The 23,662-nt window shown below is 33.1% G+C and overlaps 1 protein-coding gene across 4 annotated transcripts in view; it reads left to right on the top strand.

Moving 5' to 3' along the window:
- The first annotated feature begins 2,531 nt into the window (after positions 1-2,531).
- PTBP2 (polypyrimidine tract binding protein 2) overlaps positions 2,532-23,662 on the top strand; it is a 42,957-nt gene continuing 21,826 nt past the window's right edge. For all 4 annotated transcript variants that reach the window (XM_025872256.2, XM_025872255.2, XM_025872259.2 and 1 more), the window contains exons 1-5: positions 2,532-2,704; positions 3,603-3,746; positions 9,135-9,299; positions 9,391-9,501; positions 15,265-15,460. In XM_025872256.2, the coding sequence (XP_025728041.1) occupies positions 2,573-2,704; positions 3,603-3,746; positions 9,135-9,299; positions 9,391-9,501; positions 15,265-15,460 (748 nt within the window). In that variant the 5' untranslated portion in view covers positions 2,532-2,572. The remainder of the gene's footprint in view (positions 2,705-3,602; positions 3,747-9,134; positions 9,300-9,390; positions 9,502-15,264; positions 15,461-23,662) is intronic.

Here is a 23,662-nt window from a genome sequence, read left to right as displayed (position 1 = left end):
TTTTGAGACCCAAGTGCTGGAGTGTTCACATCAGCAAGTAAAGATAGGACTTTGGGGCCAAAACAGCTTGAGGAACTCCAACTATTATTTGGAATGAGTACATAAGCAGAGGGTTCAAAGCAGCTTTAGATGAATCAGGGAAGTAAGAAAACTAGAAATGAATTGTTAAGGGTGTTAGGAGAACAGAGAGATTTGGTAAGGATGAGAGGGCTCACAGTATTTTGACCATGAATGGATTTAACAAATTACAAATTAATGAGACTGTTTATGTGAAAACTGCAGGTAATGACCAGTAAAGAGCAAAGGTCAGTCAAGGAAAAAAAAGACTGATCAAAGGTGAAGATGTTCACTATAGAATTGAGGTAGAAAACCACTTTTGAGTTTGGAAGAGAAGTTTTCAGGTAGAAATAGTTTTTACATTTTTTTTTTTTTTTTACATATTTGTTTTGAATTTGAGAAGAACATCTTAAGCAAAAGGCTTTAAGAAGGCTGAATAACATATGGAAAATGATGTGATTAAAGATTTCTGCCATTTATATACAACCTGTATGCATAAATAAAAGCATTACTGCATTGTTGTTGCCTTAGTTCTTCGGAATCATTTTAATTATTACTGGTTTTACATTCACAAATCAAAAGTTTGTGGGTTTACCTGGGGAGTGGAAGGGAAAAGATCATGGAAAGAAGTCCAAATTATTGTACTTTGTCTTCTGAAGAATCACAGATCTATAACCCAGAGAGACTCAGTCTTCCTTACTTCTCTGTTAGGCTAATAAATGGCCTATGTGTTTCATAAGCTAAGGGCTATACATTTTCTTGTGTCCTTTTTCTTTTCCAGGGATGGAGTGTTTTTATGTTTGAAAGTATGCTTAATCATATGACTAAAAAAGTCCTTATTTTCTCATTTCATGTTCTTATATTCTCATATAAAATGAATACTTCCATAATATTTAGCACTGAAATATGAATATTTAGTAGCCACCCCTTCTAAAACTATTCACCAAATGAGGGAGTATCAGAATATGAAGAGAATGTAAGTTTTGATGTTACATGGTCTTTGGGAGAAAAGTACAGATCTTTTGTTAGCAGTTGTATATAATGTGATACTTGTTTTTGAGATCCTCCTGTAGTGTAGTGTACTGGTCACTTCTCCCAATAGACTGTAAGAGAGCATTGGGGATCTTACTGATAATCTTGTTCACTGCTGTACCCCCAGAGCCTCAAACAGTGCCAAACACGTTCTTGATACTCAGTAACTTTTCTTTTATTATTATTTATTTATTTTTAAAGAGGGCTGCACACTCGAGTGGTTGGGGGAAGGGCAGATGGAGAGGGAGAGAGAGGATCTTAAGCAGGCTCCATGCCCATTGCAGAGCCTGACACGGGGCAGCATCTCACCATCCTGAGATCATGACCTGAGCCAAAATCAAGAGTCGGATGCTTAACTGACTGAGCCACCCAGGTGCTCCAATACTCACTAACTCTTAATCGATGTGTGAATGAATTTTAAAGACACTTAGAGATCAAATTGATATTAGAATTTTATAGCTATTGAATATATACACACATACAACACACACACATACAATGTTTATGGATAGTGTTGATTTGGGGAGTACCATGAAGTACTGAAAGCTACATACAAGTGGAGTATACATATATATTTCTCAGCTTATTAAGTATCCTTCGTTTTAGTTTAGTTTCAGAAATATCCTTTAGTCCTTAGACCATTTGGAACCACTGATACGGAATAGTGGATAGATTGCAAGTTCTTCAAACAATTTTACATAAAACATCACCTATTTTATTGTGTCTTTAGTAGGACTTTTATTTTTGGTGAGACTTTGGAATCAAGGCAGGTAACTAATTTGTTGATTGAAGTATATCAGTTTAAAGGTCAGAGTAACAGATTAAGTTAATCAAGTCTATGAGTGTTTTATAGTATATAGATGTTGATAGTGACAAAATAGGTAGATTAAGTGGTGGTATGAATAAATTAGGAGAGGCTCATTGTAAGTAAGCCATAATGTGGATTGACTGCATAATTACTTTTACAGAATTGCCTTCTTTGCTCCCACTTTTGAGTGTGATATTTTCCAAATTGAACCATATATAATTTCCCAGGTAAAATTACAGTCTCCTTAATTTTTGCCAAGTCAAAAGTTTCACATTTTTTATATTTCTGTTAGTCTGTAATAAAATGATTAAATTGTAAGATAATTGTGTTCTTTAGCACAATTTCTTTATGAAGTTGTATTTTAATGTGTTTTTGCTTATCATTTGTTACTCTTTACATATACTGTTCAGAAACATTTATCTAATAGTTATCTTAATTGGTAATGTTAATTTTATTTAATAGTAATTGGTAAATATGATTTTCTCTATTCCTTTGGAAGCCCGGCTTTTGAATTTTTAGGAATTATTCAGGTGTACTCAGCTATGTTTTTAAGTTCTTTTTTAAACTTTGTTTTGTGTTATTTTTTTTTACACAAATGAGGAAAAATAATAAAGACTTTTTTAATGTCTTTCAGCCAATGGTAATGATAGCAAAAAATTTAAAGGAGAAGATAAAATGGATGGTGCTCCTTCTCGTGTACTTCATATTCGAAAATTACCTGGTGAAGTGACAGAAACTGAAGTTATTGCTTTAGGCTTACCTTTTGGTAAGGTGACCAACATCCTTATGCTGAAAGGGAAAAATCAGGTATGCTTCTTTCAGGACCTATAAAATGTTAAGCCCCAAACTACCCAGCATGCATGAATTAGCTAACTTCTAATAAAAGGATAGACTATAGTAGGTCCTAACTTTTCTAAAAGAACATAACAGAAATCTTACTCTGACTTTTCCTGGTAATGCTGTTTGAGAAGCTAATGCTAAGGAGCCAAAATGAATAAGTCACTGTAGTTTTCAATTTTGCCTTTTGAATTCACTTTTGGATTGTTATAGATTGGATTGTTAGATTTTGGATTGTGGAAAATACAAAAATACAAATGGAGGCTTTCTTTTATTGTGGCTCTACTCTTTGTAATATCAGAAAACAGTGGGGGCACTAGTAGCATCTTATCCTTTAAGCTTATCCAATGGAAATATTTATTTGATAGCATTAGAAGAAAATAGTCACTAATCCTAGGTATTCTTCATTGGATAAATGTACCTGTGGCAGAAAGACCAAGGCATATTAAAATAAGATTTTGTTTAAAATTTCTAATGATACCATCTAGAAGAATTTAGTGACATTAATGAAATATAAATATAATTAATGTCACTAATCTGATAATTTTTAATTCTTTTTCTTGTCTCTTTTGAGTTATACTGCTTTAAAAATGACTTTGAGATCTCTTATGTTCTCTAGTATCGGAATGGTAAAATTCTGATATTGAAAAATGTTTAGATTTTATTCTCTCTAGCTTTTGTTGGACTACATTTGTGGTGTATGGAAAATAAGGATAAGTAAGGATGACTTATTTTAGTGTCTAAATGTAACTGGGAAGGTTGTACTCTAGAGACTGATTTTTCTCATTAGCTGAATAAATTACACAGATATTAAAGTTTACTTGAATATAATTCATAGTATTCCAATTTTTGCTATTTAAATTTTCAGGCATTTTTGGAACTAGCAACAGAGGAAGCAGCTATTACTATGGTTAATTACTATTCTGCTGTGACACCTCATCTCCGTAACCAACCAATTTATATCCAGTACTCCAATCACAAAGAACTAAAAACAGATAATACGTTAAACCAAGTGAGTATGTGTGGGTACATAAACAAAATGGACATATTAAGCTCAAACTTATTAACAGATGTAACTATGGGCATTTTCTTGTTATTTTTAAGATATTTTCTTGCGATATGTCCCTAAATATTAAATATTATGTTAATTTACAAAAAGTATGTGCAGTCTATTTTCATGTTTTAAATTGGTACTTGAATTAAATAATATTTTTTCAGAGCATTAAGGTTCTGGTCAAAATGTTCATTTCCACGTTGCAAGTTCAGATTTTTGTGTAGAAACTTGTTTATGAGATAGGGCTCACTGTTAGCATAAACTGTAGAACTCTGCTGCTTAGACTTGTAAGGTATGATTTTTAATGCCTTTAGTTATTTGACTTTTTATAGGTCTTAGGTTTCTCCTGGAAATAATTTTATTGAAGATGTATGAATGGTTTTACTTGGGGAATGTAAGAATTGAGGATATATGAATATATGGATTTATTTTTTAAAAATGTGATATAGAAGATATTATTTAAAATTAATATATTTCTAAAAAATATAAGAATGGGTTTATGCCTAAATACATAGCATTGCAGGAATGGTCTAAAAACTTTAGCTCTTTTAATATAGTTTTTAGCTAATTATATCTTTTCTGTTTCAGTAAAATCTAAACTATATTGGATTCTTTGTCTTACTGAAAATATAATGGACTAATAATTCCTCATAGATTTTAACCATCATGAAAAGTGACCTTTCAAGATCATTTTGATAGTTTATAAATAAGCATTTAAAACTTTTTTTTGAAGGCTAAATATTCTGGATTTTTTTGTTTTAATTTGGTAATAATTTTCATTAATTTTGAACCACAAACTGTACTTCTAAAAATTTATCATTGGAAATATACCAAAAGAAAATACTCTGTATTCATTTTACTTAGAATTTAAAATGGTATTTATATTTCAATTTTGTTTTATATATTAGTATTTTTAGTAAAGTAATTCATGAAGGCATTCCCATTTTAAAAGCTTCCAATGCAAGAAACATGAAAAGGATAAAAATAAGGCATCTTTGTAATCTTAAATAAGGTTAGGAAATAAATGCACTTATTCTGGTTTGGGTTATTCCAGATACAGGGAACAATCAATGCAAAGTTGCTTCTGTTGAAAAAAAACATGGTTTTGCAGCCATATTTTTAGTTTTCAGAAACCCTTTAATCTTTTCTGGTCATTTTTTTTTTGTTAAAATTGGTTGTGTTTTATGATTTCACAGTTCTTTCAGTATACTAGTTAATAGTACTTTATTTTATTTATTAATTTTTAAAACCATACCTTTCTTTTAAAGATTTTATTTATTAGCGGGAGAAAGCATGCGGGGGGAGCCCAATAGGGGCTTGATCCCAGGACTCCCGAGATCATGACCTGAGGTGAAGGCAGACGCTTAACCCACTGAACCACCCAGGTGCCCATAATTAACAGTATTTAAAAAAAACCTTCACTATATATAAATTATTTCATTTCCTTCAGTGTTAGCTGTTAACGTTTGTTTTGTATCCATCTGTCTGTCCCTCCTCCCCCAGTAGTCTTTTCATATTTCAGAATTAGGTTTTACTTGTTGGATTGGTATGCTTTCCTCTAGATTAAGTAATGAGTTTGGATACTAAGCTGGGATCCCCCAAATACCAAGAAGGTCTGGGCCAATAAAACTCCCTTTAGAATTCCTGTTTCTTTGAAGGGAGCATTTTGTTGTTTTTGTTTTTTAAAGGTTAAGGAGAGGAGATGATGCGGGAGAGGAGGAAGAGGAGTTTAACTGTTTGTTCATTAGGCAGACTTTCCATTAACCCTTTTATATCCCCCCTCTGCCCTCTGTGACTCTCCCAGTTTCTCTGATTCATGTGGCTGTCAGTGCAAACCCTGTTTGCTATGTCTTCTGTGTCATTTGTTTCTGTTCATTTTCTGTATTCCAGAAATTTGATGAAAGTATTCTCAGCTAATGACATTCTCTCTTATTCAGTATTTGGGTTTGTTCCATTTTGTATTCGTTTTTGGGCATTTTTTATTAATTTTTTTAAAGATTTTATTTATTTGACACAGAGAGATAGCGAGAGCAGGAACACAAGCGGGGGGGAGCAGGAGTGGGAGAAGCAGGCCTCCTGCAGAGCAGGGAGCCCAATGCTGGGCTTGATCCCAGGACCCTGGGATCATGACCTGAGCCGAAGGCAGACGCTTAACAACTGAGCCACCCAGGCTCCCCTTTATTAAGTTTTTAATTTTAATTCCATTGCAGTTAACATGGTGTTATACTAGTTTCAGGTGTACAGTGTAGTGATTCAGCAATTTTATACATTACTCAGTGCTCATCATAAGAATGTACTTTCGTCCCCATCACCTCATTTATAGGCATTTTCATGGGCATTCATAATAGGAGAGGCAAATGAATATGAGTCAACCATGAATTCTTCCATGATCTTCATCAGATTACCAACTCTTTTCAATTTACTCTTATAATATCTGCCTAGTTTTCATCATCTTTCTTGTTACTTGAATAGCTCATACACACACAATCACTTCTTGGCTATATTGTTATAATAGCTCTTACTGATCTATTTTTTACTTTCCCCTCTTGAATTCTTTCTCCCTAGTACCTCTCCCTCCTCTTTCCTCCTCTCCCCTTCCCGTCAAACAAAGTTACTGCCCTACAGCAGATCCTTTTCATGTTCACAATAAAGGCCCTCAGAAGAGGTGGCTATTATTTCTGTTTTATTGACTATATATTTGCCTATGCTTCTACCCAAAAGTAATTGTAAACCTGGCATGCTTTCTCTTCTTTCCAGTCTTTTGGGGCCACTGTGTTTCTGTGATGCTACTTTTGCCTGGATTATTATGGCCGGCCTGCCTGCCCTTGTACTACTTTTCCAACCCACACTTCACATGGCCAGTTGCTACACATCTTCATGTCTCATCTTAGTTCCCTCCAGAAAGTTATCTTTTGATCCACAAAGAGTGAATTAGGTTTGCACTAAGAAACCTCAACACAAATTAAAATCATAGTGAAATACTACCATGTACCATCAGATTGATGAGATGAGTGATGCCAAGTGTTGGTAACAAGGTAGAGAAGCTAGAACTTTCATATATACGTATGGGAATGTAAATTCATAGAATCATGTTTAAAAACTTGAAATATGTAGTGAAGCTGAGCGTATACATATTCTTTGACGTAGTAAATCTATTCCTAGTTACATACCTGAGAAAACATTATATGTGCATCAAAAGATATGTATGAGAAAGCTCATGGAACACTAATGCATTAGTCCAAAGCTGGAAATGATCCAAATGTTCAGCAGCAGTAGAATATGTTGTGGCATATTCATTCGTTGGAATTTGTTAGAATACAAAAGAATGACCAAGCTGCTGGTACCTGTAAAACATGGATGCACATCATAAAAGTAATATTTATTGAAAGAAGCCAAAACAAAAAATACCAGACCAAAGTAGAATACATACTATGTGATGCAATTAGAGTTTTGATAATGTTCTATTTTTTATCTAGTCATTTCATAGATCTGTCCAATTTGTGATGTTTTATTGAGCTTATTCACTTCTGATTTGTGTCCATTTATATGTGTATGTAATGGTTCTCTAAGTTTAATTAAAACCTAGGTTGGCAAGCCAACTCTGTTTTCCTCAATTAAAAAAATGTAGAAAGTTATTTTTAATGATAATGGAGAACCTAATTATTAAGCTAAAAAGAGAAGATGGAGAGAAGTGAATAATGTTGGGGAAGAAGGTATGGAGTAGACATATACCTGTGTGCTTATATAGACTAGATACATATATGCTCATATGTGTAGATGGTATCTCTGGAGGGGATACCCACAATAATATTGGTGAGGAATGGGTAGGGGAAAGCAGGTAGGGTGATAGGGTTGCAGAGGAAACTTTACCGTTTGTACCATTTGGATAGTATATATATGATCATGTGATTCCTTTAAAAAGACATTCCATTATTTGAAAGAGGAGATGTTAGTGTTTTCCTAATTTGTGCTATTTCTTTGCTTGTAATAACAAATATATCCAAGGACATGCTTTACTAATGAAGGAAGTAATATTGCAGTATACTACTTAAAATACTTTGAGTCACTTAGCCAATATATAAATTTGTAGGTCATATTATTTCATGAGCATTTAAATAATGAGGTTTAACCAGATGGGCATATGGTCTTTTTGAATTCCAAACTCTGTGATCTCCTGGTTATGTGACATTTCAGTGAACTATTTCTTTTTTGTTTACAGATTTATTGAGATATATTCGATATATTGTGTAATTTAAGGTATATAATGTGTTGATTTGATACACTTCTGTATTGCAAAATGATTATCGCCATAGCAAATGTGCTGCTAGAGGGAGCACTATTTTTGTTTATTCTCATAAGTGTTGGCCTAATTCTTTTATCTTCTCCTTCCTTTTCATTTATCATGGTGTTCAGTTAATATTCCTATTCATCTGCCAGCATAGCTTTTTCAAACTCTAAAGCAATGTAACAGTATTTGTCATTGTTACTTAATAGTTATTTGCCTTTATATAGGTTTTTTGACTCCAGATAGGTAGAAAAATTATTTACTTATCAATGAACCTGTCACAGTAGTAATATTCTATTCTGGTTTTTTTTTTTTTTTTTTTCCCAAAAAAACTCAGAAATTGTGTCTCAATAGTAGTGGATCTCTCCTGGTTTAATTAGCAGTATCTTAGAATTTATGCTAGTAATGAAAAAGAACTTAATATGTATCCTGAGTATTCCTCCTTTAAGATTGTATTAGAAATAAGCTTTATGGGAGTTTTTTTTTGGGTAATCTAGTAATCTTGCTGAGGTTTACCATGTGCCTTTCTTTTGGAGTGTATTAATAATGTTAGGTTGAAGTTTTATTGGTCTCTAAAAGTTTCTGATTATGTGAATCTGCCAAACTATATTTTGTTCTTTTTTTTTTTAAGATTTTATTTATTTATTTGTCAGCACAAAGCAGGGGGAGCGGAGTCAGGGAGGGAGAAGCACACTCTCGCTGAGCAGGGAGCCTGATGTGGGACTCAATCCCAGGACCCTGGGATCATATGACCTGAGCCGAAGGCAGACGCTTAACCAACTGAACCACCCAGGCGTCCCTATATTTTGTTCTTCTGAAAATAAATTACTTTGCCTATCTTTGCTTGTTCAGTATAGGTCCCAAACCCTAGATAATTGTTTTGAGGTAAATACTAGTAGAATACTTGAATTATAAACAGATAAAACCTGGCTATTGAGTGACTTAAATTTTGTTTCATCTGTATGTGTCCTAGAAAAGAAATGAGCTAATAGTGTAACATGCAGCAGAGTAGAAGTGAAAATACTGAGTGTGTTTTAAAGTGTTTATCTTTCAATTTTCAGCGTGCTCAAGCAGTTCTTCAAGCTGTGACAGCTGTCCAGACAGCAAATACTCCTCTTAGTGGCACCACAGTTAGTGAGAGTGCAGTGACTCCAGCCCAGAGTCCAGTGCTTAGAATAATTATTGACAATATGTACTACCCTGTAACACTTGATGTTCTTCACCAAGTAAGTTTAACTTAATTTTCATGTTTACCCATAAACTGGAGAAATAATGATACAGCATATAAATAATACTTTGATTTTAATGTTTTAACAGATATTTTCTAAGTTTGGTGCTGTATTGAAGATAATCACATTTACAAAAAATAACCAGTTTCAAGCTCTTCTCCAGTATGGTGATCCAGTAAATGCTCAACAAGCAAAACTAGTAAGTCTGGAGCTTTTTTTTTTTTTTTTTTTTTTGAGATAGTGATATTTTTCAGGGGCAGATAGACATACACGCATATATGTAGCTAATGTTATTAATACTGACATAACCTGGCAGTATAGATGGCACAAATTGGTGTCATTTAGATACTATTAGGAAAGCTTAACTTCGTGATGAGTGTTTCTTTTTAAGGATAGTTGTATGTGTAGTTATCTATAATATAGACTTCTGTTATTTTGCATTTTTGTTTGACGTAGGTCCGAAGTTTTAAGCTCTTGAGGGTAGAGCATGCACACCAGTAAAGATCTTAAAAGTTTTTCAGTGGGAGTTTCAGAGTAATTAATTTAGCTATCAAGACAGTTTGGCTAAAGTATATCATCACACATGTGGCTCAGATGTTATGATAGGTTCTTAGTTTATTTAAGACTACAGTATATTTAATATTCTTTTTAAAGATTTGTTTTTAAAGCCAGCTTTTTTGAATAGGTTTCTAGTCTACTTATTATTTACATCCTTTATATTTTTTTATTGTTATATATGGAGGGTAAGAAACTATTTATTAAAAGAAGTAAAATCTGTTCCCACATCATGGCTACCCTTGAAAACTGCATACCGTATTTTTACTTCTAAATGCCTTAATCCTCTGTTCATGTATTGTATTTAAATCCACCTTTGCTCTAAGCTCTTTAACTTCTTGTGTCATATTATCTCATTGTGATTATTATTCTGTTGTTAAACCATTAAATATTCATTATTAAACCATTACATCAACTGTCTTATCTTCCTTTACCTTCTGTCTTACCTCTTTTTCTCTCTTTTACTCTTACTTTCAAACTAATTACAGTGTAGTACTTCAGTGCTTTCTCTAGATTAAGATAGATTGTATGGAACCCAGACCATTTTTGATTGTTTCATTGTGTTTCTATCCTCAGTCTCATTTGGGAAGCAAAAATAGCTTCAGGTAGCACAAAGTCTGCACCGTTAATATTGGCATAATTGAAATGGTTTAGCAAGTATTATATCATTTTTTTCTGATATTTTATGTTGTAAACAGAACAGGAATTTTTCCTGTGTTACAAGGGGAGGCTAAAATTACTTATCATAATACACACTATATGTGAGGTAGACATATTTTCAGCCTGTTTTTCTCCAGTATGTTGTTACTCACTGGTTCTTAAGTTACATGACCTAATCTTAATTATATTTTCCTTTTCAGGCATACATTAACACTTGGAATTCTTTTTTCCAAAAATAATTTCTCTTTATGTGCCCAGCCCTCCAACTTTGGAGATACTTTGTATTTAAAGAGTAGCCAAAATCCATGTGGTATGAAGTTTGATCAGTAGCAGACAACCTAGAAGCCATGATCTTTATGGCATTTTTTTTTTTTTTGTACCTTCACAACATATTTATAGTGCGTGTTTTTCTTAATGTGGAATATTTTTTGTCATCCCTTCTGATGCAGAGGGATGAGTATTTGGTAAAAGACCAATGAAATGGAATTTGATTTGGAATTACACTGCATTTGGGCTATAATTCAATGGGGAAAGTAGTTTATATGTGTATTTTATCTGAAGTAATCTATAGTAATCTAAAAGATTATGCTTTAATAATGTTATCAGGTATTTGAAGTTTTCATTTAGCCAATCTTCCGTGTACAGATAATAAGCATCAGGTATTTGTTAACGTCATATACACTCACTCAGGTCTTTTCTACAAAGATGTACAATTAATTGTAATTCCAAGAGAGTAGGTAATTATTTAATATTAATTACTAATTAACTATTCTGGTATCTGAACTCAACTTCATTTCACTGTTATAATGAGAAGGAAAAATATTTATTTCCCAAACTTGCTTGCCCCATTATCTTGTAACCCTGACACCTTGTTAAAACATATAGTTTTGATGACTGTGGTAATCTTTCTTCATGCCTGTATCTGGACTGTTTAGTATACCTAGAGAATATCATATAATCTAGCAGTTGGTACCAGTTGAAATTCATCATCATCAACTACAACTAGACTAGGCCTTTTACTTGAAAAACCTTACCATATTTCTCTAGTCATCATGATGTCCCATTTTTCACAATGACTATACCAGAAAATTCTCATTCCACCAAGTCCCTCCTTACTCCCCCTTATGACCTTGCCTCCTGCTTCTCAGGAAAAATAGAAACTATCAGATGGAAACTCAGTCAGCTTTTCTCACAAAATCTACTTATACCACAACTATCTTTCTCTTCTAATAAAAAGCATAGATATTTCTAAGACCGTAACACCAGATTCTATCCTCTTCTGCCCTCCAAGAGACTTTGCATTGTCATCCCCTCTTTCTCTTATATTTTTCTCTCTGTTGGCTACTTCTCACCAGTGTTTCAAACATCCTTAAATCTCTTTCATTGTATGTGAATTTACCCTGAATTCCACGTAACTCTCCATCTGTTCACCTATTCTTTTCCCTTTTCATTTATAGGCAGATTTACTAAATAAGCTCTCTTTGTTTGCTGTTTATACTTACCTCCTTTTTATTTTTCTACCTACCGCAATTTGGTTCCAATCCCCCTTTACACAAATTGTTTTTCGCAGTGTCACCAGCGATCGCTACAGTGCTAAATCTCAACCGCATTATTCAGCCCTTATCATCCCTATCCTCTTAGCTAACATTTGACTCTGTGAGCCATTCTCTTTCTTAAACTCATCTCTTCTCCTGGTGTCTAACACTTCTCGCTTAGATATATTCTGCCTCTCTATGTCTTATCATATCCCTCCCCTTTCTGCATGGGGGACTACCTGTTCCCACATCTATATTATACATTTGTGACTCTGACAGTGCCCACATGCCCACACTCTCTAGCATCAGATCTTTTCTAAGAAATCCAGACTAGGAACTTAGTGGACCATCAGGCACCTTCAGACTTAGTGTGTTCAATTCAACTCCTGTAACTTAACCCCCCTGCCCCCCCAGAAAAAACCCTGCCTCATCTGTGGTGTTTACTGTGATAGTAAAGCTCAGGGTACCAAATTTGACATCAATAACAAGCCAGAAAACAGGGCTTTTATTCCTTTTACTTTCAGCCTATCACCAAATCTTATTGATTCTCATCCTAAATTTCTGTCAAATCTATCCTTTTGTCTCCCACCTCTCTTGCCACCACCCTAGGCTAAGCCAGGTGTTACTCAAAGTGCTGGTCTCTGATGTTACCAGGAGCTTTTGCCAAAATACAAGTCAGCATACTTCTAGCTATAATGTGTTTAGTGTGATATTGATAAAGATTCTGACATAGACTCCTTATCTTCATGCAGATGAGTTTGGGCTGCTAGTCCATGAATCACAGCTTGAATAAAGCACTGATCTAAGCCATCATCTCTTAAATCTTCAGTGGCCTTCTGACTCAGGTCACCACTTTGACTTCTTCCCCTACACCTGTTTTTCCACAGAGTACAAAGAATGATCTCAACTTAAAGTCCTATAACTTCCATTGTCAGTGCCCTTCAGTGACTGACTTTTGTCCTTAGTATAAAGTCCTCAGTCCTTAACATGGCTTACAAAACTCTTAATCAGTCCTCAGCTTGTCTTGCCTTTTACTATATTGGACTTTTTAAAATAGCTTGCATATGCTGTATTTTTCTCTGATTTCTCAGGCTTACAGCTTGATGCTGCATTTGCTTCTACTGCTTTCTCTTTGTCTTTTTATGTCCAACTCTTCCTGTTTTCTTTCAGGTTTGCAAGTCTCAGAGAGGTCTTCCATGAACTTCCAACTACATTATATCCCCTCCTTTTCTTAGTTCTCACTACCACACATCAAATTTATAATTATTGTTAGATGTCTGTATTTTCAGTTTTACTCTAAGTCATGTAAAGAGTGGATACCTTGTGTTCTTTGTTTTCTGCTGAATTCCTAGAACATAGCACAGTGTATGGCACATTGTAGGTATTAGAACTTTCATCCCATGTCACAACTCTCCCAGCATCTGCTGTGTTACAGATCTCTTCCCATTTTGCAGTCATCCTTATATATCTCAGTATATTATGGAATGAGTTAGTTCTAAACTTTAGTAGAGTTGCTACATTTTTATGCTTGTTTAAACAATGGAGGTTATATAACCTTATAGGCAAAAGAATACAAGTTTAGAAAGAGAATCTCAAGCCTACCTCTCCTCTTCTAGTGACAGTTGCTCCATATGAATGGGAGATGAAAAATGTGTCTTAAGCACTGGGAATTCAGTTAGCTGGCAAGGTGTACCTTTAGGTTTTGCTGAAGAGAATTTATAGTGTTCTTCAAAGTATGGTCCAGAGCCCACCTAGGTTCTTGTCATGTAGATTGCTTGTTTAAAAAAAAAAAAAAATGGGATTCTTAGGTATCCTGAACTAAGAAATCATAATCTTTGGGGGTGGCAGCTCAGTGCCCTGTTTCTGTTTGTTTTTGAAAGCTCTGGGAACCACTGCTATGTAAACGCAGTTTGAGTGATAGAGCCAACGAAATTCTTTTTATATACTAGTTAAAATTTTTGGCAGTTATTTTCAGTTAATTTGAGAATTTTGCCCCCTAGCATTATGCTTTATAAGAGAATAACAGCTCAGAAAAAGATTAACAGTGGAGGTATTAGTGAGGGTTGGAGGGAAAAATTCAACAATCTCTTGAATTTGTCCTAAGGTTCATATATATTTCAGTCCAGTTTCTAAAAAGGTCATGCAAAAAAGTGTTGGTCTATTATCAAAATAATACTAGATTTACATGCCTAATGGATCTTGGTCTATATAGACATCAGGCTTAATCTATTGATGTATTATCAGAAGAACTGTTCTTTCATTTTCACAGTGGTTTATAGAGCTAAACATTTTTCATTTCTAAACCATTTTATACAGTAAATGTTTGTTCTTCTAATGAAAAATTAACAATATATTCCCTTGTTCTTTAGTTTGTTCTAGGCTTATATCCAGCTGGAGTAGACATGATTATGTAGGACCAGGAAAAAAAAAACCCATAATAATTGTAACAGCAGCATATGTCTTTTATAATTCACATTGTACTTTGACATATGTGATCTTTTATTTAATCCTCAAGGTAACCTTGTGAGGATCCTGGCAGCCATTATTATCTGTTTTCCAGATTAAGAAAGATCCTGAGATTCAGAGGTTAAGTAACTTGTTCAAGATGACCTAATTCAGTGTAGGCTTTCAACTCTAGAGCTTGCACTCTTCTATTCCCGACCTTTCCTGGGATGACATCGCATTTTCTAGTTCAACAGTCTATTTTGATTCAGGTTGAGCACCTCAAGTTAAGGAAATAATAGTATTCGCCCCAGTTCATGGGAATTGCTATTATGCATTATAGTGATACTTATTTGGCTTGAGGCACTTCATAAAATGTGACATCAAAGTACTGCCATCCAGCAAAAAATGTGTATATATAATAAAATTAAAGTATGCAGACTGTTATGGTATGACTTTGGCAGGACTGACTATATTTGTAATCCTTGTTTATTTTTTTTAAATTGAATTATTTGCAGATTTTTTTTTAAATTGAAAGCATTAGCATATGTTTCACTGGTTGTATTTTAGATTTAAGTAGCACTTTTCTATTTAAAGAAGATAGTATTTGTGGAAATGAATACATGTACAGTTGGGATAACAATGATGTATGATACTTGATCCCTTTCCTGGTGTCTTTTATGTGCAGGTCTTCATTGTTGGGTTTTATTGTCGAAGTCCTGTTCTTTTCATTCCTTAAGACTGCTGATATACTTTATTCACTTTTACAGGCCCTAGATGGTCAGAATATTTATAATGCTTGCTGTACCCTAAGGATTGATTTTTCCAAACTTGTGAATTTGAATGTAAAATACAACAATGATAAAAGTAGGGATTATACTCGACCTGATCTTCCATCTGGGGATGGACAGCCTGCATTGGACCCAGCTATTGCTGCAGCATTTGCCAAGGAGACATCCCTCTTAGGTATGATTTTTATTGTCTATACCACTTTTCTCCCATTTTACCAAATGGGAAGGTGCCTGTTAAACTTCAGTAAGTATAATGAATCCCCCATTTTGGAATTTAAGAAATTGTGTTAGGCTTTATTTTATTTTATTTTTTGGACAAGAGGCATTTGAATGCTGTTGGTAGAAAAAAACCTAAAGTATTAGGAAAATTCTATCAGCTATATTCCTTTCACCATCCTCATTTTCTCTCTCAGAATAAAAAGAAAAGCTCTGATGAAATACTGTTGAGTTCTTAATTTCACATTAAATTTGATGTCACACTGTCTAGGTCTAAGGCCAGTTTTAGAGTCCTTGTGTATATTCTTTGGAGCTAATCTAATGGTTATAATTTAGCACTGCATAGAAACAGTGAAAAGTGAACAGGCAAAACATGTAATGGAAGTAGTCATATGGATTTTTTTCAACACATGTTATAGCCTGTCTCTTAAAAAACAATTTAAACTGGGAAGGATTTTCTATAAAATTTATTTTGGTATTCACATTTTGTCTTAATTATTTATATTTCACCTCATTCTACAATGGATCTGACTCACCTCACACAGACAAGAAAAACAATGCAAAAATTTGCAACTAGTTGATGGAATCAAGATGAAGAAAAAATAGGGGAAAGTGTTATTTTGCAAATAAAATGAGTGAAGTGATTTATAACTTAAGATGAAATTTTATAGTTTTATTTGCTGTGTTTGGGAAATTCTTGGTTTCTTATATATGTGTAAGATTATCTTTAAAGTTTCTGTCCATTTGGAACTGAAGATTGATGAGTTATAAACTAGCTCTTATAGTTCAGTTTATGTCTCAGTAAAAGTATATTATAATGAAGTAATTCTTACAAGTAGATACATATTTACTGTAGATATGTAACACTTGTGCTATCCATTATAAGTATGTAGTAATATAAGTGATACATCCATGAACAGAGACACCTTATGCACAAGAGAAGCAATTGATATTTGAAATTAATTCTGGTAACTTCAGACAGAATTGACCCTTTATTCTGATTTTCTAATACATCTAGCACAAACAAACCATAATTGTTTATCATGATTTTAACACATTCTTTAGGTTAATAACATTCTTCTCTAACAGAATCTCTTTATCACTGTGTGGGCTTAGTTTAAGCCTTTATTCCCTCAACTTGGCTTGTTGACTATTTCATAGTGTACCATTTTTAAAGGTAAAGTCAAGAGTGGGACAATGAGTGATACATGATCTTTGCTTATTATTACTATAGATTCTTAAATTATTTACTGATAGAAATTGTATTATTTTATAGAAGAGAAAAACAGCGTTTATTGAATAACTCCCAGGTCCTAGGCATTCTACTAGGCACAGTAGATCTGCTGGAACAGATACATTATTTAATCATTAACACAAAGTAGATAAATTCAAGATTTTACATGCAGTTTCTGAGAAGTTTAAAAATTCACATCCAGGTCATTAAACAGCTTAGTGTAAAATATCAAGAAATTCCAGCTAGCATCCAGTCCCTTCCTTGGACTTGAAGGAGTTTGTGTGTTTTGCCCATTTGGGTATAGTTAGACGTGTCTGTGTGTGTTTGGATTCTGGGTGGAGTCCTGGTTAGAAGTCACCTGGATTCTTCTAGGGAATTCATCTCTGTTTTCCTTGTAACCTCATGGCCCTGGTGAAATTTCTTTTAAGTAGTAATGAAATGTCTTTCTCATAGAAGATTATGAAGCCCTGGCATCATTGTATCCTCCTCTATACATTTATTATTCATTTTTCAGGTGTTCTGCATTTTTTGCATTAAAAGCATATGAGTAAAGTTCACTACTTAATAAATTTGTCTTCATTTTCTAGCTCTATTTTGAATATTTCAGTATATCTTTATTTCTGCACTCTGATAAGAAAGAGTGAAGATAATGTGAATTCACCTTTTTTTTTACTAAATGACTTCATCATTTACCTGTTTTAATGGTTTTGCATCTTGTTATAACTGGGTTTTTATATTAAGTATCCCCAGATATTTTTTGAATGTTAGATAAGTTAAAAGTTTCAAAAATCAAATAATGCTATGGACTCTGGTAGTTTTGATAATTTACAAGAGGTAACCATTTTTTCTTTTATTTTCTATGTAAATATGTAATTTTATACAAAATTAAAATCACACTGTATGTGCAGTTCTGTGTTATGTTTTATTGTAATTATTAGTAAGAATTTTTAAAAAATTTTAATAGCTGTCTAGCATGCTAGTGGATTTATAGTACTTTTGAAAGTACCTTTATTGGACATTTAATCTACTTCCATACTTTTTATTAACATATATATAGCATTGTTACAAACACCCTGTACATAACTTTTTTGTCTTTCAGATTATTTCCTGAGACTAGATTCCTAGAGCTAGATTTATCAGGTCAAAGAAAATGTTAGAGACTCCTGATTCTTACTGCAAATTTCTTTCTAAAAAGATGATATTAATATGAATGATCTATGAGGCTGGCTATTCTACTTTTTTGCCTATCAGCATTGAGTATTATATTTTGGATTTGTTAGGATATTAATTTGATAGGAATACGAATGTGTCAAACTGTTATTTTAATTTTTATTTTATGAGCTAGCTTATAAATTTTAAATGCTTATTAGACATTTACAAGTCTCTGAATTAGTTGTCTAAGTTCTTTCTATTGGGATGTACAATACATGTAAAATGTGTATTCAGGGTATTCATACTTCATAAGAGCTGAGTCTTCAACTTGATTCACAGTATTTTAGACTAGCCAGTTTATAGAAAAATTATTTTTAAATAATTTATCTCAATCCAAAAATATCCATCTATGGGACGTGAAGTTAACTTTTCCGCCCCACACATTTGTGGATATTGTGATCTTTATAAGGAACCACTTGTGTTTTGCCTTTTAAAGTAGTTTTCAAACACCCTTTATAGTAAAATTCAGTATTACTTTAGTGAGGTCACGTCTTCTGGAATGGTAACTAAATCTTTTCTATGTTTATTTGCCTCTAGTGAAATTTATTAAGGCAGGTGACTTCAACATACAACAAACTGGTATCAGTGAGATCCATTTCCTGCTGAGTCTTCCTCAAACAGTACTTGTTCAAAATGAAATAATAGATCTCTCTTTATTTCAAAGATTCTGTAAGAACACAAATAACTAGGTGATCCTTCTTTTCTGCAAATATTTAGGGGGATTCACTTTACCTTGTATAATTTTTATATCTAAGAACTTGACTGAATTTGGAATCAATATATTTTAATTGGTTTATTTTACACAGTAATTTTTTTTAAAGATTTTATTTATTTGAGAGAGAGAGAATGAGAGAGAGAAAGCACATGAGAGGGGGGAGGGTCAGAGGGAGAAGTAGACTCCCTGCTGGGCAGGGAGCCCGATGCGGGACTCGATCCAGGGACTCCAGGATCATGACGTGAGCCGAAGGCAGTCGCTTAACCAGCTGAGCCACCCAGGTGCCCCTACACAGTAATTTTTTTAAGACTAGCTTTTATACCTGGCTTCTGTTTTCCTTTTAGTAACTAGGGGTCATAGTGTCTCAGAAAATTAATTTTTTCAAGAAGGAAAACTGAGGGCTTTGTAATTAATTAGAAATCTGACATCTAAATACATAATCACAAACCTGGCAGACTATTAGTTATTCACATATTCTACTTCATAGAACAAAGTGATAAAAATCCTTGAGATTTATAAATTGAGACATCGTTACTATGATCATTTTATCATGTTTAAGAAGTGCAGTTAATTTATTAAGGGGTGGATCACTTTTAGAAAAATTGCTAGAAGTAATTTTTCATGATCTTGTTGTCTACCTTTTCAGAATTAGGGAAGATAATTTGTACAAAGAATACTTATGTTAGAGCTTTCTATGCATTTTGAGTTGAATAAAGTAGCAGTCAGCCATCTCATCATATGGCCTTAACAGAAAGGCAAAACAAATTTTTTATGAGAAATCTGTTGACCTTAAAATAATTGATAATGGAAAACAGCTATAACAAACCTTTGTTCATGAAGGTAAATCTGTAGTTCCATAGAACAGTATCTCAAGTTTTTCTGCACATTGAAATCACCAGGCCCTACCCTAGACTGAGAATCATGAATAGTGAGTTCTAGGAGTTTGTAGTTTTTTTAAGATCTCAAGATGATTTTACTGTGTAATAGAAATTGATAATTACTGCTATAGAGAAAAGTTTGTAATTTTTAGATGCTAAATTTTAGCTTTTTAACAAAGTTAAAAAGTTTTCTTTAACAAAGTTAAGAAGTTTTCTCAGAAAACTTCTTTATAGCTTGTTAAACAGTATTTTATACTTTGTTTATTCATGCCAAATAAATATATCTTGGTATAATTGTTCTGATAGAACATTGTTTAGCTGTTAAATTGAATTTGTTTTCTTCTGTGTTTGTGATACATAAAATTAACAAGTAAGCTTTAAAATATTCTTTTAAAGTTATTTTTAAGTGATTTCTGAATCTTGTTTTGTTACTTTTGAATGGCTTATTCACATGGTAATTTTAAAAAACTTTTTACTGTCAAAGAGTTCAGTCATCATATAGCAATGTAGTGAATTCCACATTTGCATCATCTTGATTTAGTAGTTTCTACACTTGTTTTATCTGCTCATTTTTTCTATTGTATTTTGAAGCAAATCCTTGACATCATGTCATGTCATCTCAAACATTATCATAATATCTTTACAATAATGACATTTTCTTATCAAACCATAATATGATTATCATACCCATCAAGTTTGACAGTAATTTCTTAATGTCATTGAATACCCAATCCATCTTCAAATTTCCCCAGTCATCTCAAAAAATGTATTTTAAGAGTTGATTTGTTCAGAATAGGATCCTCTCAAGGGCCATACATGGCATTTGGTTGTTATTTCTCCTAAGCCACTATTAATCTGTGATAGTTCTCTGCCTTCATCTTCACCCTCAGTTCCTCTGACTTAATGAAGAAACCTAGTTATTTTGAGAAAAAGTCCTACAGTCTTGATTGGTGTGGCTGTTTCTTTGTAGTGTCAACTTGTTCCTTGCATTTTTTTATGTAAACCAGAAGTTAGCTCCAAAAGCTTGATTAGATTTAGGTTGTGGTATTTATTTATATTTTTCAAGCAAGAATACTTTATAGGTGTTCTTGTGTTTGATACTGTATCTCAATTGGAAGCATAAAACATCTGGTTATCCCATGTTTAGTGATGCTTTAAGATAGATTGTGGTTCAGGAGGTGACATTCTGAGCCTTCCATTATATTTCTCTAATAGCTTGAGTAGTATCCACCAAAGATTGGTGCGTTAATTTATTTCATTTGGGGGTTGTGAATGTTGCCTTTCTCCCTTAATTCACATTTCTCTATATTAATTAGTTGAAAATCTTTATAGAGTTTTCCTTCATCAACTAGGGCTGTTTATCTTGTAATATGGTTTGTACAGGACAGTTAAATTCTTGCATTTGTTTGTTTTTGGCGGAAGAAATTGATGCCCAGCTTTTGATTTTTCACTAATTTTTAAACCAGTGTATGAATGGGTGTACAGCCTAGCTTCTTCCCAGTACTGCTTTAAACTCTAGAAACTGTAGGTTGCCTCCAGGTTCTGATAGCCCCAGAGTGACTTGAGATAGTGACTTTAGTCCAGAAATGAGCTGTTTTGTTTATTAATGTAATATTTTTTATTTTGGTCTTAGTGGTTCAAAAAAGGGAATGGGTGGTGGATAAGGGACTAAACAGAGTTAATTAAAATTTAGATCTGTTTCTCTCGAGAAGGAATTCATCCCCCTAAAATAACCAGGAAGCATTAGTATTTCCTTACTAAATACCACTAGAATATACACTTCTCTCTTGTAGTTAATTGTGAGAGAAAAAAAAATGATCCACAGATATGAGTGTGAGTTTTCTCAAAGGATTAAAATCCCTTAGGTGATGTTTTCCTTGTATCCATGTGTATGTGTAGTCTGTTTATAGTTTTTAAATATGATTCTATAGGATGTGCAATGAAAACAAACATCTTTTGTGAAACATGGGTATTTTATATGTGCTATTACAGTAGAGTGATGAGGGGGGAAACTGCAAAGCTAGACTAATTGGAAATTAGTATGTAGCAGTGAGCTAATAGAGCAGTATTCATATGTTTTCTTATATTTAAATGATGCCTATGTTTTCCCATGTGTGTTTTTAGAAAATAAGATATTCATTGTCTTTTAGATATTATTTAATAAATTAGGGTGTTTTAGTATCCTCCAAGGTGAATGCCTTTTGGAAATTCTTACTTGTTTTTCTACTGAACCATTCAATAGCCACAGAGCTTAGGAAGAACAAAATTACCACCTGGTATTTTCATGAATTTATAAGGCTACTTTCAGTTAATTATTGTGATATGTAGGCCATTAAGTAGACTTTTCTAAAAAGAAATGGTGGTCGAAATGAGTCTTAAGTATACTTTATACCAGTTTCTAAAAGGTGGGGTCTTGTAGATGATTGGTATAGGTAGAAGGGGTTAGCTGTTTTTTTCTACCACTATTTGTTTTCCCTATAAAAATTTGGCTCCACTATCAAAATGCCTAGATCTTTTGGGGTAATTCCTGTGATAGGAATAAATATTTAGAAAATTGCTAGTTTAAAAGGAGTTGCTTAGGTGCCACCATAATTGCTACAGTTCTTCATATATCGTGTAGCAAAAACACATGAAATACTATGGCTTAGAATGAAATTGTCTCAATGCCTGGAACCAAAAGGTTGTCTGATGCATATGGATACTAATCACTGGCCATTTCTTGAATATGTATTAAGTGCCCACATCATTCTTAGCCCTTGTGAGTTATCCTCACATTATCCCTAAATGAAATTATTCTTATTGTCCCCCACTTCATAGATTTAGTAACTGGGACACAAAAAGATTAGCAGTGTGCTCATATTCCTGTAATTAGTGAGTGGCTGAGATAGGCATTCTGTCAGTCTGGCTCCAAAGTTCATGCTCCTAACAAACAATTGAATAAAATATACTATAGATTAGCTGGGCCTTTTAGCCTGTCTTCTTTTCCCCTGTGGAGTTAATAATAGAACAGTGTCATACATGTAGTAAATATGTAAGTCCTATAATTTTAATTTTCCCCCATATACTAATTCCTTTTTTCCCCCATATACTAAGGTGTTTTCTGTTGCCAAGACAGATTGTTTTTTTGTTGCCAAGCCCATTCAGTGTTTAACCTGGTTATTATATGATTGAAAAATCAAAATTATTGTTCATGTGTCCCTTCAAAATTGAATCCAAAATAGATATATATATATAACACACCAAAATATAGTAAACTGAGTTTGTATTTTTACATTTTCACAAAATGTACATTAAAACTTAAAAACTAAAATCTTAATTTTAGCAAAGCCCTAATCTATAATATCTCATTATAAGACTGCATTATAGCAAAGAAAATTATGGTCGTAAAATCAGACTGAATAATTCATCTACTACAGACGCATTTGCAAGTCATCGTCCAACAAAAACTAAAACAATTACAAATACACAAACATTCTAGAAATACTTCCTAGAAATATTAAGCTACATAGATTTTTAGAGTGTATCACTGAATGCCTTAACATTAAAAATTTTTTTAAAAGCCATATAATTAGAAAAGTATTTTATCATGTTCAATGTATCATATTTTTGGTCAGAAGTCACATGAAAATACCTGTACTAACTCGCTGTCCCATAACTTTGGCTTTCTCATTTCATATCTGTTTTAACATGTAAGAAGTAAGAAACTATAGAAGTTAAGTTGAAACTTCTCTACGAGTGCATTCTTAGATGAGTTCTTTGGATTATTGAACTATCCTCCATTTTGCTATGGCTGAATTTTTAAAATATTAATTTCTCAGTCTTTAAAATGTTATTTTAGAAAAGAAGTAATGAGCTGAGATAGAATTGTTCATTTAAAATACCTGTCAATGGATAAAATTTTAACTTCTAAATCATAAATTAACTTGAAGCAATAACCTTTAGATAGTTTAACTCTTTGAGTCCTATTTAAATAATATTTGAATGACTGTGTGTTGAATTATTTTTGTTTTCTTGGTAAGGGAAATGTTGGTGGTAGTTGCATACTTTGGAAGTATAATGGGCCACAGGTGTGATATGAACATTAGAAGAAATAAGGTTACCATGTCAGTGCATATTTACTTA

Source organism: Callorhinus ursinus, unplaced genomic scaffold (genome assembly GCF_003265705.2).
Source record: "Callorhinus ursinus isolate GAN/ISIS: 27379988/994484 unplaced genomic scaffold, GSC_fseal_2.0 scaffold9, whole genome shotgun sequence".
In the NCBI taxonomy this organism is placed as follows: domain Eukaryota; kingdom Metazoa; phylum Chordata; class Mammalia; order Carnivora; family Otariidae; genus Callorhinus; species Callorhinus ursinus.
Note: the sequence above shows the minus strand (reverse complement) of the source record. Positions and strands in the feature narration are given on the sequence as shown.